This window comes from Loxodonta africana, chromosome 4, assembly GCF_030014295.1.
Source record: "Loxodonta africana isolate mLoxAfr1 chromosome 4, mLoxAfr1.hap2, whole genome shotgun sequence".
NCBI lineage: Eukaryota > Metazoa > Chordata > Mammalia > Proboscidea > Elephantidae > Loxodonta > Loxodonta africana.
Window position 1 is genome coordinate 91495401 of NC_087345.1, and position 12904 is coordinate 91508304.

Below are 12904 nucleotides of genomic sequence, written 5' to 3' on the forward strand. Positions count from 1 at the left end.
GCATTTATATGTGCCTGATACATTTTTTATTATTATATTGACATGTTCAGAACCTTAGTAGAGACATAAAAGCTACAAAACATAGATGACCTCACCATTACACTCAAGAAAACTAACATCTAAACTGAAGAAGCAAAAATAATATAAATGAAACAAACAGTGGTCAATTAAGTGTTAAACTGCATCACTGAATACAACAGTGGTCTAAAGATAGACTAGATTAATGTGAACTAGAGCAGTCAGCTGGTTTCACCATGAGGGGGACACCAGCGAGTCCTTGAGAGATGGGTAGGACTTTAATAGGACAAAAGGCAGCCCTGGCAATGAAAACATTCACTGCAAAGGCACAGAGGTAGGAATGACCCTGTCAGGAAAAAGAGCGAAGAAACCAGTTTGACTGTAATAGAGAAGGCTGTCAGAGACTAGCAAGGAAATAAGGATAGGGAGGTTGGTGACAGTTGATTTCTTGATTTGTTCACAGGTTGAATAAGTAATGAAAAGCACTTAGGTTCAAAGCTAGGGGATATACTCGAGCAGCTTACTAAAGGAGATACGACTATATATGAAAAACCAAAAAACCAAACCCAGTGCCGCCAAGTCGACTCCAACTCATAGCGACCCTACAGGACAGAGTGGAACTGCCCCACAGAGTTTCCAGAGAGCGCCTGGTGGATTCGAACTGCCAACCTTTTGGTTAGCAGCCATAGCCCTTAACCACTACACCACCAGGGTTTCCTGACTACATATATAAAAAAAAATACAAGTGATAATTTCCTAACTTTAAGATAATTTGGAAAATAGCTACATTAGAAGGGTAACAGTAGAGATTAGAGCTCAGAGAACCAACCAAACGGGGAAGTTGCTTTTTGACAGGAAGTTCATCTTCTAGTACTTCCCTCTGTCTCCTTGAAATAAAACAAGCAAAGAACTATGGGAGGAAAATGCATACCAATGCTTTTTCTACAAGTTCAAATTAAAAATGAGAGTTTCTCTAAGCCAGAGAGGAAGTCCAAAAGAGTAAGAATAACAACTCTAACATTTTAAGACGGTGTGCTTGCCTTGGTCACAGGCTGACTGAACAAGAAACTATCAGAAGCTTCTACCTAATTCAAGCTGGGTTCATTTTTTAAAAGGATATCCCGTGACGAAATTGGTCTGTACCATAAAATTCATTCTTGCTGACTTGAGGTAAAACCCACAAGTTCCAGTCTGTGAATAACTTAAGATAATATAGTCCAGGATCCTTAAAAAAAGAAGAAAATATTACAGATGCTTTAATTTATCGGTAAAAGCCACAGCAGTCAGAAACAGCCTGAAAATAAGGGGATTTTAGAGCACCGCTCCTTTACAAAAAAAGAAATGACTCCAAGGAAAAGCAACCAAAGTACACAATGTCATTTAGGAAATACCTACATTAGTTTATATGTTAATTTTTAAACATTAAATATCACAGGAAAAAAAAGGATAATAACTCTTTCTGCACCAGAATCTAAGTACAACCCTGTGTCAGTACCCCAGAAGCTCAAGTCTGCCACACTGTACACCAAAGACCTTTCAAGACGCCAGCTGGGCCTGTGGATTTTCATCTAGGGACAGCCTGTGTGGCATCTAAAATATTTTCCTCATGGGTTTCCCCTTTTCAGTTTCTCATCATTTCCACCTCTATTCAAGGAAGAAAAACTAAATTACAAGCACATAAAAGTATCTTCACTTTATAGATCGCCTTATAGGATTATATCCAAATATTTTTTGTTCTTTTAAGAAGAAAGTCACATCTTGCCAGCAGTTAGTCTGACGTGAAGTGAACCCCCCAAATAAACTTTAGAGTGCTAACCCCTCTGGTTCCAGCAAAGCAAGGTCAGGAATAACCAACAACAACCCTATTCCTATCTAGTTCTCTGAGAATAAGACAGAATAGTCTCATTCTTCTCCCTCCAGGGAGCTCTACCCTGAAAACTTCAAAGACAGAAGCTGCATCCTTTGGAAAGTGGATCCCACCAGTTAAAATGGAAAAAAAAATGTGCCAAAATCACTTGAAATGTATGATTCAAAGAGACGGAGGCAGCAGAATTGCAGTGTGGAAACTCCAGGGGGTTTGGAGCCAAACACACTTGGCTTCCAATCCCAGAACACTGCACCTTCAGACTTCATTTTCTTTAACAAGTCTCTATGTTTCAATTTCCTCATCTGTAAGATGGAAATGGCACACCTATCTTGAGGAGTTGTTAGGGTTAGCAGCACAGTGCAGACTTGCTCAAGGTTGCACTGCAGGCCGCAGGAGAAGACTTGTGCCCAGTTCTACATGGCTCTCCAGCCCAGAGCTTTCCCCAGTGTCATGCTTTAGGAATGCTGCTATTAGTGCTGGGATGAAGGCAACAATCAGGTCACGTGTGACCACAGGGTGGGATGCGCACAGACGGCATTCCACTCAGTGTTCAGGTGCTTCTTGTTAGCTCCATTCTCTAATCATCGTTATCATAACTGTTGTTGCTAGCTGCCTTCTCCTCGGCCCCAGACTCATAGCGACCCTGTGTGTTACAGGGCAGAACTGCTCCACAGGCTTTTCTTGGCTATAATTTTTACAGAAGCAGATCACCAGGCTTTTCTTTCACTGAGCAACTGGGTGGGTTCAAACTGCCAGCCTTTAATTTAGCAGCCAACCCCCACAGGCTCCTTCATTATCCTAATAAAACCAAAAAAACCCAAACCCACTGCCGTGGAGTCGATTCCGACTCATAGTAGCTACTGATTCAGCACTTACTTGCTGGCCAGGCAGGGTATATAAAGTTGTAAGCACAGGGCCTGTTACATAATAAGCACTCAGTAATTCACAGCTACTTATACAGAGATCTCAACTTCTTAGAGAGCTTAGAAAAAGCTTGTTTCTCACAAGAAATTGAGTGGAAATGAAATTAACCAGGCAGAAAAAGAGGACGAACATGCCAAAGTGGGCATTTCAGAGAAAGGTGATGTGTACAAAGGCTTGGAAGTGAGAAAGCACAGTGCGCTCAGGGAAATCAAGTCACTGGCAGGGCTAAAGAGTAGAGAAAAACACGAAGCAGGAAACGAGGCTAAAAAGGAACGCAGGTCTTGGTACACTAAAAAAACCAAACCAAACCCACTGCCTTCGAATCAATTCTAACTCATGGTAACCCCATGTGTTACAGAGTACAACTGCTCCATAGGGTTTTCTTGGCTACAATCTTAACGGGGAAACCCTGGTGGCGTAGTGGTTAACTGCTACGGCTGCTAACCACAAAGGTCAGCAGTTTGAATCCACCAGGCACTCCTTGGAAACTCTATGGGGCAGTTCTAGGGTCGCTATGAGTCGGAATCAAACTCGATGGCAACAGGTTTTTTTGTTTGTTTTTAATCTAAACGGAACCAGATTGCCGGGCCTTTATTCCATGGAGCCGCTGGGTGGGTTCCAATGGCCAACCTTTAGGTTAGTGGTCAAGCGCAAACCATTTGGACCTTTGATCCACTAATGAGGCTTAGATTTTATCCTGTGGGTAGGGGGAATCCAATGAAAACATTTAAAAAGAGAAAAGGACGCAATTAGATTTGTTTCAGAATGATTACTCCATCACAGTATAAAGAATATAGATAGGAAAAACTAGAGGGAGAAGACACTGGAGGCAGGCAGACAAGCAAGGAGATTACCACAACAGTCTAAGCAAGAGGTGCTAAGAGCCTGAACTAGAAAGACAATATGAGAATGGAGAGGAAGAAGTAGAATCAATAGGACTTAATGACCTATTATAAGTTAAGAATAACCCGCAGGTTTTTTTGGCTTGGGTAATTGGACACAGACATTCTGAAGTAGAGAATATCCATGGAAAAACAGGTTGCCAGGGTGGAAACGGAGACTGAAACTGGGAGTACGGTTTTGATTTAAGGAGTTACAGTTGCCTGGGGAGTAGTAGCCATGGGATGTCTAGAGCAGAGGAGAGTCTGGGACAGAGATACAGACTAGGGATCCATCTGTCCAGCCATGACTGTGAAAGTCCTGGGCATGGATGAGCTTACTCAGCAAGTGTATGTGAAGTGAGATGAAGGATAATGACAGATAACTGGGGAACATCCCCACTCCGGAGGAAGGGAGAGAAAAAGAAGCCTGAGAAAGGAGATGAGAAGGAACAATTAGGGAGCCAGAAGGGAACAATGCCATAAAAGCTAAGGAAGCAGAGTTTCATACAGATAATGGCCCATAGAATCCAATGCTGCAGAGAAAGAAGCCATATCCAGCAGGTATTTTCTGTCTGAAATTAGAAATCTCTGGTGGCCTTGGAGACAGTAGTTTCAGGGGTTTGATGAGGCAAAAGCAATGAACTAAAGGGCGAGCAAAGAAACAAGAGAAAGGAAATGCAGGCTACATCAGAGAGAGGGAGTGTGTGCACGTAATGAGAGCAAGGAGATTCCAATACGAGATTGTGGGAGGATTTTCTTTTTAAGATAGGAAAAATTTGAGCATATTTATAGGCTGAATGGAAGGAGCCAAGATCCAACTGTTAAGTGAGAGGCTGAAGATGAGACAATGACAAAAAGACTATGAATGAGTAGATCAATCAATGAAGCAAGATCCCAAGTTCCCAGAAGAGACGAGAAGGGATGGGACTAAGAACACCGTCAGAGGGCCACACCTTAGAACATGACAGGGGTATTTCTTCCTCTGAGAAAAGAAGGAAAGGGGATATGGGTGGGAACTGATAGGTAAGTCTGTTAAGTGCTTAGGAGGGAAGCTGAGGGAGTTTGGCTTTACAAACTAATGAGAAAGAAAGGCAATATGTAAGCTTGGTTTATAACGTGGCTTCATCGGCCTCCTTAGGAAACTGATGAAAGCTGTAGACCCTGTTCCCAAAAGAGACACACCAGCATTCCCACCCAAAATACTGCGTACAATTTCAGAGAGTTTCTGGGTCAGCTGAAGCCAGCCCATGTACCCAAAGATTCCATTCGTCAGTCAGCTGCGACACTCTGGAATTTCAAAGAAACAGCCTTACGGAACCTGCCTGTTCATACAAGAGTGTCTACACTGGAACACATCTTGTGTTGTTGTTGTTGTTGCTGTCAGCTGCTGTCAAGTGGCTTCTAACTCATGGAGACCCCATGTGTACAGAGTAGAACTGCTCCATAGGGTTTTCAAGGCTCTGACCTTTCAGAAGCATTTCTCCAGGCCTGCCTTCCAGGATGACTCTGGGTGGGTTTGAACTGCCAACTTTTAGGTTACTAGTGAAGCACTTAACTACCTGCGCCACCCAGGGACCCCTGGAATATATCTTATTCATTATAAACACAAAGATATGAAAACCTCTCACTTAAACCTGTATGATGTAATCGATCAACAAAAAGGAGATGAACCATTTGATACGTGCAAAAGCACTTAGAACCTAAGGATAAAGAATATAGGAGACCATCCCTGACTTTAGAAAACTTAGAATTTAAGGACAGTAAGTGACACAGCACCTTAGATTTAGCAAAGGTTTTAGATAAAAGTAGTATTTTTTAAAAAGACCAATCTGGATCTGAAGGGAGACTAAACTCAGACCAGTTAGGTCTGAAGTTAGCGGACTGAACGAGGCTGGTGGTAAAGGCGACTCAAAAGGAAGAGAGGATACAAGTCCAATTCTGAAGGAACCGAAAGGACCTGCTCAGTAAGGACAAATGGGGGCTAAGAATAGGAAGAGTCAAAAACTATTCGGAAGTTCTGAGGATCCACACGTGCCTTTTCACATCTTGTAGATGCCTGAGTCTTAGAAACCAGGCTTAAGCTTCAGGGCCACTGTGCCTGAATTCACAGGCTCGGAAATGTACATATACCAGACGTCTGTATGAAACAACCAGCTACTCTTTTCTGCTCTAATCAACTGCTCGCAGTGCCCCAACACGTGCTGAACAAAAGGTGTAGGGTGTCGACAAGAACAGCTGATGCAGTGAAGCTTTACTTTTAAAATATATATACACAAATTGATTCCATTCATCACCTCATATATAACCATATTCTGTAAGTCTCACAAGATACTAAAAACAGCCAAGTCACTATGCATCCATTCACTACCAGCAACAAAGATTACATGCACTGAGTGCTCCTTGCATACCATATGCTACACTCAGCTCTTTTCCTATAACCCCATTTTAAACCCCCTTACAACCCTAATGAGGTTATCATTCATTTTTTAAGGACTGAAGAAACCAAAACCCGGGAGATTAAACAGTTTGTCCAAAGTCACGGAGTTAGTAAGTGGTAAGGCCAGGACTCGGACCCAGGCCCACCAGATGTCAAAACCTCTGCTTCTCATAGGATTACGCTGTCCCACCTCATGCCAAAATCAAATCCCCAAGACAGAGACTTCAGCTGTCAATTCAAATCAAGCTGAAGTGAGCAAAAATGTATTGCACTTGCAAAACGATATAAGAAATAATGAAGACTAATTTTTTTTTTTGTTTTAAGTTTTAAGATATGCATGTGCTCTGAAAGAGCTTAAGCTGCGGTAAAATGAAAAACAAATTTAAATAATTAGAAAATACGACATGACAACGTGACTGATACAAACCATATATCCGACAATGCTTGGAGCAAGAGGGATCACAATGGCCAGGGACACGTTTATTAAAAAGGCAGTACTGAGCTGAACCCTTAAAGAATTGCAAAAAATTGTGTGGACATGAGGGAGAGGGGGTTTCAAAGGGTATTCCTGAATTAACCACATGTGAGGATACACAATAATTATAATACAATATAGTGTGAAGGCCTTCTTTAGCCAATCATCTAAAATTTCCATCCTGAGGTGCTAAGACTTACGACCAGGGGAGAAAAAGTGACAACCCAGGGCTGGGCTAAGAGTGAAGGACTAATGATCTATCTTATTTAAAACATCCAGCTCAACGCTATGGGACTGTAACAAGATCGATTTTTCAAAATACACACCAGAACTTGGGTATCCAAACAAGCGCTGTTCTTTACAGTAATGTAAGTCATTCTTCCAAGGAATCTGTCTGTCACTTCTCTTATGGAACTGCCCTGGAAACCAATCACTCTGTTTTTCTAATAGTCACAACTAAAATCAGTTTATAATCACTCTAATTTTTTAGAGTCACAACTAGTTTGGGCTCCAAAAGAGCACTAATCAGCTTTCCTATACTTGACTCCAAGTAATCTCTATGCAATGAAAATCTACCATCAAAGAATTAAAATTTGCTGTAATGAGGATCTTCAAAGGAATGGTGCCACAGGTTCTGACAGCAATTTGCAAATCTGAGTTCCAAAGTTAAAAAGGGTATTAAAAACAAAAACACAGTTGCCACTGCACCCATTCCAACTCATGGTGACCCCACGTATGTCAGTGCAGAGCCGTGCCCACAGAGTTTTCAACGCCTGTGACCTTTCGGAAGTAGACAGCCAGGACTTTTTTCCAAGGCAGCTCTGGGTGTATTCCAACAGCCAACCTTCTGGCTAGTAGTTGAGTGCTTATCTGTTTGTACCACCCAGGGACTCCTAAGAAGGGTACGTTGTTATCAGTTGCTATTGAGTCGATTCCACCTCATGGCAACCCCACGTGTTACAGAGTAGAACTGTTCCACAGGGTTTTTTCTTGGCTGTAAATCTTAACAGAAGTAGATCATTAGGTCTTTTCTTCCACAGTACCTCTGGGTGGGACTGAACCACCAGCCTTTAGGTTAGCAGTTGAAGGCAAACAGTCTGTGCCACCTATAGCCTACAATAGAGACACGGTGAGTCAGAAATGATTCGATGGCAATCGGTTTGATTTTTTTTTATAGCCTACCAAGGAGCTCTGGTGGCACAGTGGTTAAAGCTAATTTTATAACTACTTACATGTGACTTTCTGGTAAAGGACTACCTTATGAATCTATGACTATGCTACATAATTTGAAGGGAAGCAGCCCAGTTTTGAAGAGTGCTAGTGGCGCAGTGGTTTAAAGCACTCAGCTGCTAACAGAAAGGTTGGCGGTTCAAACCCACCAGCCACTCCCCAGGAGAAAGATGTGGCAGTCTGCTTCCGTAAAGATTATAGCCTTCGGAACTCTATAGGGCAGTTCTATTCTGCCCCTCTTCCCCACTCACAAGGAAAATTCACTTCAGCTCCCAGGTGGACCCTGTGACATGCTTTAAGGACTGCCATGTGATGGAATGACGGAGCCGGAGGACATGACTGTGTTCGTTGCATTCGTGCTCAGAGAAGTGTTCAAACAAGAAAAGGGAGGACCCCTTTATCTTAAATACCTTTCCAGTTGTCATCTTTGGACAGTTGTCAGACACTGAAAGACTCTGGCTCCTTCCCACACACCACAGAGGTATGGGATTAACACTTCTTACCTTCACACTTATGAACAAACTGCACAGACTAAATCACAACCTGCTCCAATAGCCATACACTCCAATTCTTTATTTACGGTACTCTGCTATTCCTTTCTCACAATAATGACAAATCAGAGAGTTTCCTCTTTGCTTGGAAGGCAGCCTCTGTGTATAACTCTACTGTTGGTATTAATTTCTCTACTACATCAGGAGCTCGTTGAAAGCTAAGACAGGATCCTGCTCAGCTCCGTATTCCTAGCACATCCAAACCAACCAAACCCAGTGCCGTCGAGTCGGTTCCGACTCATAGCGACCCTATAGGACAGAGTAGAACTGCCCCATAGAGTTTCCAAGGAGCGCCTGGCAGATCTGAACTGCCGACCCTTTGGTCAGCAGCCGTAGCACTTAACCACTACACCACTAGGGTTTCCATCCCTAGCACATAAAAAAAAAAGCACATAGTAGGCACAAAATAAATGTCAACACAAAATAAATGCCTGCTGAAATGAATACATGAGTTTGGGAGAGATTTCAGAAGAAGAATCAACAGGACCACCTGGAATTGTGACATACAGCTATTTGGTATGTCAAAGAATAGTAGTTATTCTTTAGGTCGTTATTTTATTCCTAGGTAGTAGTTTATTCTTAGGGAAGTGGCCTAAGAATAAAAATTAGAGTTAATAGCTTGTGCAGTAATACTAAAGATATTTAAATCATTCAACAGTAACAGATGCCACAATTACAAGGCAGCTTAAGGACAGTGGCACTTATTAGATGAGTAACTTTAGATAACAAACACTTAACCTTTCTGAATTCAAGTTTTTCCTTCTGTTAAATTAAAAAAAGAAAAGGTGGGGGGGCGATGATAATAATAATACCTGCGCTATCTAATCATGAAGTTATAGTAAAGTTCAAATAATATAATATATAAGAAAGAAGATCATTACATAAATAGAATGTATTATTGGACAGATTTAAGCAAGTCTTGCCTTTAGTGCCACTTTATATCCATACAGTGACTAAAGCATAAGAATAAAAATACAAAGAATAAAACAACCAAAGAGCTGAGTAACCTCTAAATAAAATGCAGACAACAAAACTTATTATCACACATATAATGATAATAGTAGTAATAATATAATAACATGTGAATCATGAAAAAAATTTCAGTCGAGGTATTTGCAGAAACATCCTACCTATTCAGTTTGACTACAGAAAAGCTTGTGATTATACGTAAATTCAATTTCTAAAGGATTCCCTGGCCAGTTGCAGGCTGGTTTTTTTTTTTTTTTTTTTTGGTGCAGAAGCAGGAGGTTTCAACCACCAAGTGTGTGGTAGTCTGCCTAAAACACCGGACACATCACAAGGGCTCAGCAACGCACTCTGCAGCAAACAGCCCTATGGAGACACAAACCTGCATTCCAGCACAGAGCTGGCTAATCTATGACCAAAGCCTGCAGCTGAAAATACAGGCAAGCACAAATAATATTATTTTAACAGTATACAGCTGAGACTATTGCTACAACTAGAACTGACTACAGCCTAAACCTAAAAAAAAGCAATAAAATAGAGAAATGAGAAAAGGCACCAATGTCAGCAAGGCACAATAAAAACATAGTTAAAAAGGATTTTTTTTTTTTAGAAGAAAAAAAATACTTTTGTCAGAGAAGTAATTGTAGAGAAAATGTTTTTTTAAAAAAGTCAGTTCAAAATATGCTAGAAACATAAGTAGCACCACGATATACAGATTCACAGGGCCGTTTTAACTTCGCTTGCATCCTAATAAGTTGGCGTGTCTATCTACTTCTTCAGTCAACCATCCTGTGTACTTTAATCGAGAGAGTAGACAGATGGCCAACATACCAACCCTGCAGAAGCAAGATTTTTCGACTGTATTTTATTCAGTTATCCACTGCTAAAAGAGTACAGGGTACCATATAGTACAGGGTAATGTACTGTAAGCCTAGAAAAAACAAATTCATACTAAATCATATGCCAACCAAAACAACCCTACATTGGAAAACAAATCACACACTTATCCTTAAAATGTTTAAGCCTTAGTATTCACGGTTTGTAGGAGTTTCACGCCTTTCTGAAGGAGAGAAAGGTGAGCTAATCAGTTTGAGTCCTAGAAACAGTTCCTCAGAATCATCTCTAGAAACACCCAGAAACGTAAACAATAATCAGCTGGAAGACACCGAGAAGGAGGAACTTCCAGGATTTCCCTCTCTGGGTAAAAGCAATCAACTCCTATTTTTAATCTAGCTCTGACAAAAACACCCAGCCAAACCTCTCTCTTTTTGCCTAATCAAAGACAGCTGATTTGTTAGTAAAAAATAACTGTTTTAAAAGTCAGGTTTGAGTGGAAGTCATCGCAGATTCAATGCCAATGCTCTCGTCTAGGGGAAAAATGAGATCTTGAGAGGCAGAACCAAAGTAATGTAAAAGTCTCCCTTTGTGGAAAAAACAAGAACAAACAAACTTCACAGAAAAATTACATCTTAAACTGAGCCTCAGCCATCCAAGTCTGCAACTGGTTCCACCTGGTGAATATTTCTACAAAAGACATCACTGGGCAGAAAAGCCCAAAGGATTCCTATCTTCCCAATCACTTCCCATCAACAAACTCATCTACCACCAGTGATCCTGGGGACTAGCCAAAGAATAACTTCCCAAATGATTAATTGAAAAATAATCCGTTGCTAAGTAAATGCAAAAAAAAAAAAAAACATTTTTTAAGTAAATGCAGGTGAAAACAGCACCTCCCTATACATAGGGTAAATATAAAAGGGGCATTAAAAGCTAATTATTTCATTCAATGCCTGACTGGGTTTAAAATACTCAAATCTACTTCTGGTTTTTAAGTATAAAGGGTTCTGAGGGGGGAAAAAAAAAACTATAATGTCTTGAAAAGTAAACAAAAAGTCAGCACGCTCCTGGGAACTTGTCACCTTCTTCCTTTCTAACTAGCAATTTTTAATCCACTTGAAAAATGCTAGTGACAAGGGCCTTTGGCAAGGAATTCCATAAGAATATTCAACTCTGAGGACACCACCAAAGTACTGATATCAAGCCTGGAGAAAATGCTCCTTTTGTCTTGGAGGCAGCCTGGGATAAAAACAGGAACTTTAGAGAACTGATCTCAACTGTAAAAGCCTGATCACATGCCTACAACAGAGCACTGGGTTTCTCTCATTGTTGTCCAAGGGACTTCTCTAATAATAGTGGCTTCATTTATTCCATTCTCGTAATTCTCAAAATAAATCCAATCCTCCTACCCTCCTGGTACCAACTCATTGTCAAAAGAAAGAGGTGTCAGCCAGGATTTACATTAACAGGTAGCCACCTCTCCTTCCCTCTTCGAAGACTCCAAAAGGTGATCAGATGCGGTAAATTCAGCCCGAATACAGGCACCAGGAAAAACCTTATGACAAAGGTGGTCGTTCTACAAGCAGTACCGTGTTTCTCTCTGGGTTACTGCCACTGCTTCTAATCTCCCTATGACCCTCAATGGCTCACCCTGCTTCTGCCTCACTCCTGTCACTGGGGAGGCAGCTCGCATTGTTAAAGGATAAAGAAAAAATGCTGCGGATTTCCCATGTGTCTCTTTTTTTTTTGGGGGGGGGCGGATGGGAGTGAAAGATAGGCGCAGAGCCCTCACCTCGAAAGGTAGAGGAAAGGAGAAAGCTGTCAGCCACCCCACTGGCAGCCCTCGCCCCCACCCTGCCAGACGGCCGGGCAGAAACAGGAGGGCGCAGCTTTGTCTCGGGCTTTGGGGGGCAGGGAGCGCAGGAGCCCGGGCCTGGGGAGGACCTCTCCCTCAAGCCGTTGTTTTCTCCCTTTAAGAGAAAACAATGAAAGACACGGGAAACCCGCTTCAGGTGGTGGGGGAGGTAAGACAAGCCTTCAGACCAGGGCCAGATTTCCTGCACTCTCCTCCCCGCTCGCCCGCACAGCCACCAGGGAGCGCGGCGGGGAACCGCTCTCCCGACTCTCCCTCGATTCGCAGGGCGCCCGGGGCGCGCGCTCCCCCGCCCGTCTCCTACCCTCCGAGAGCTCCAGCTCCAGCTCCGCCAGCTGCGCCCGCACTTCGGGCGGCAGCGCCGCCACCGCGGCCGGCGAGGGCTCCAGGCCTCGCTCCGCCATCCCGGCTCCGCCAGCCACACTCCGGAAGACAAGAGAGAGAGGGCCGAAAGAGGGACGGACTGACGCGGGTCCACACCCCGGCTACAGGATCCGGCTCCCGCCGCCGAGCGCCGCCAGCGCTGCCGCCGCCGCCACCGCCATTGAGCGAGGGTCACGTGAGCGCGGCAGCCCCGCCCCCGGGCCTGGAGGGCGCACCGCCTCCGCCGCCAAATCACCCCAAGGGCGCGCGGGCTTACGGCGCCCTCTACCGGGAAGCCCCTGAAACGAGCGCAAGCCGTTCACCCGGAATTCTCCGCGAAATGGGCTCATCATGCTGATGTCTGCTTTCCCACCGCGTGGTACCTTCTACGAACTCAAGTGAGCAAAGAGTTTTCAGGGGACCTGGGCCTTACTTTTCCCAGCTGTTGCTCAGTTGTTCCTTTCACTTAGTAGTGGAAGTCG

At 43.1% G+C, this 12904-nt stretch overlaps 1 protein-coding gene across 4 annotated transcripts in view; it reads right to left on the bottom strand.

Moving 5' to 3' along the window:
- The window catches only part of DIP2B (disco interacting protein 2 homolog B), a 267785-nt gene extending 255231 nt beyond the window's left edge, over positions 1-12554 (bottom strand). For 2 of the 4 annotated variants that reach the window (XR_010321855.1, XM_064284238.1), the window contains exon 1: positions 12364-12552. Coding sequence is in view for 3 of the 4 variants with exons in the window: in XM_064284238.1 (XP_064140308.1) it covers positions 12364-12463 (100 nt within the window). In the remaining variant the exon portion in view is untranslated. Of the gene's footprint in view, positions 1-12363 lie in introns of all 4 variants that reach the window. The other 2 variants (XM_064284237.1, XM_064284236.1) reach the window with 2 other exon arrangements.
- Positions 12555-12904: the final 350 nt, after the last annotated feature.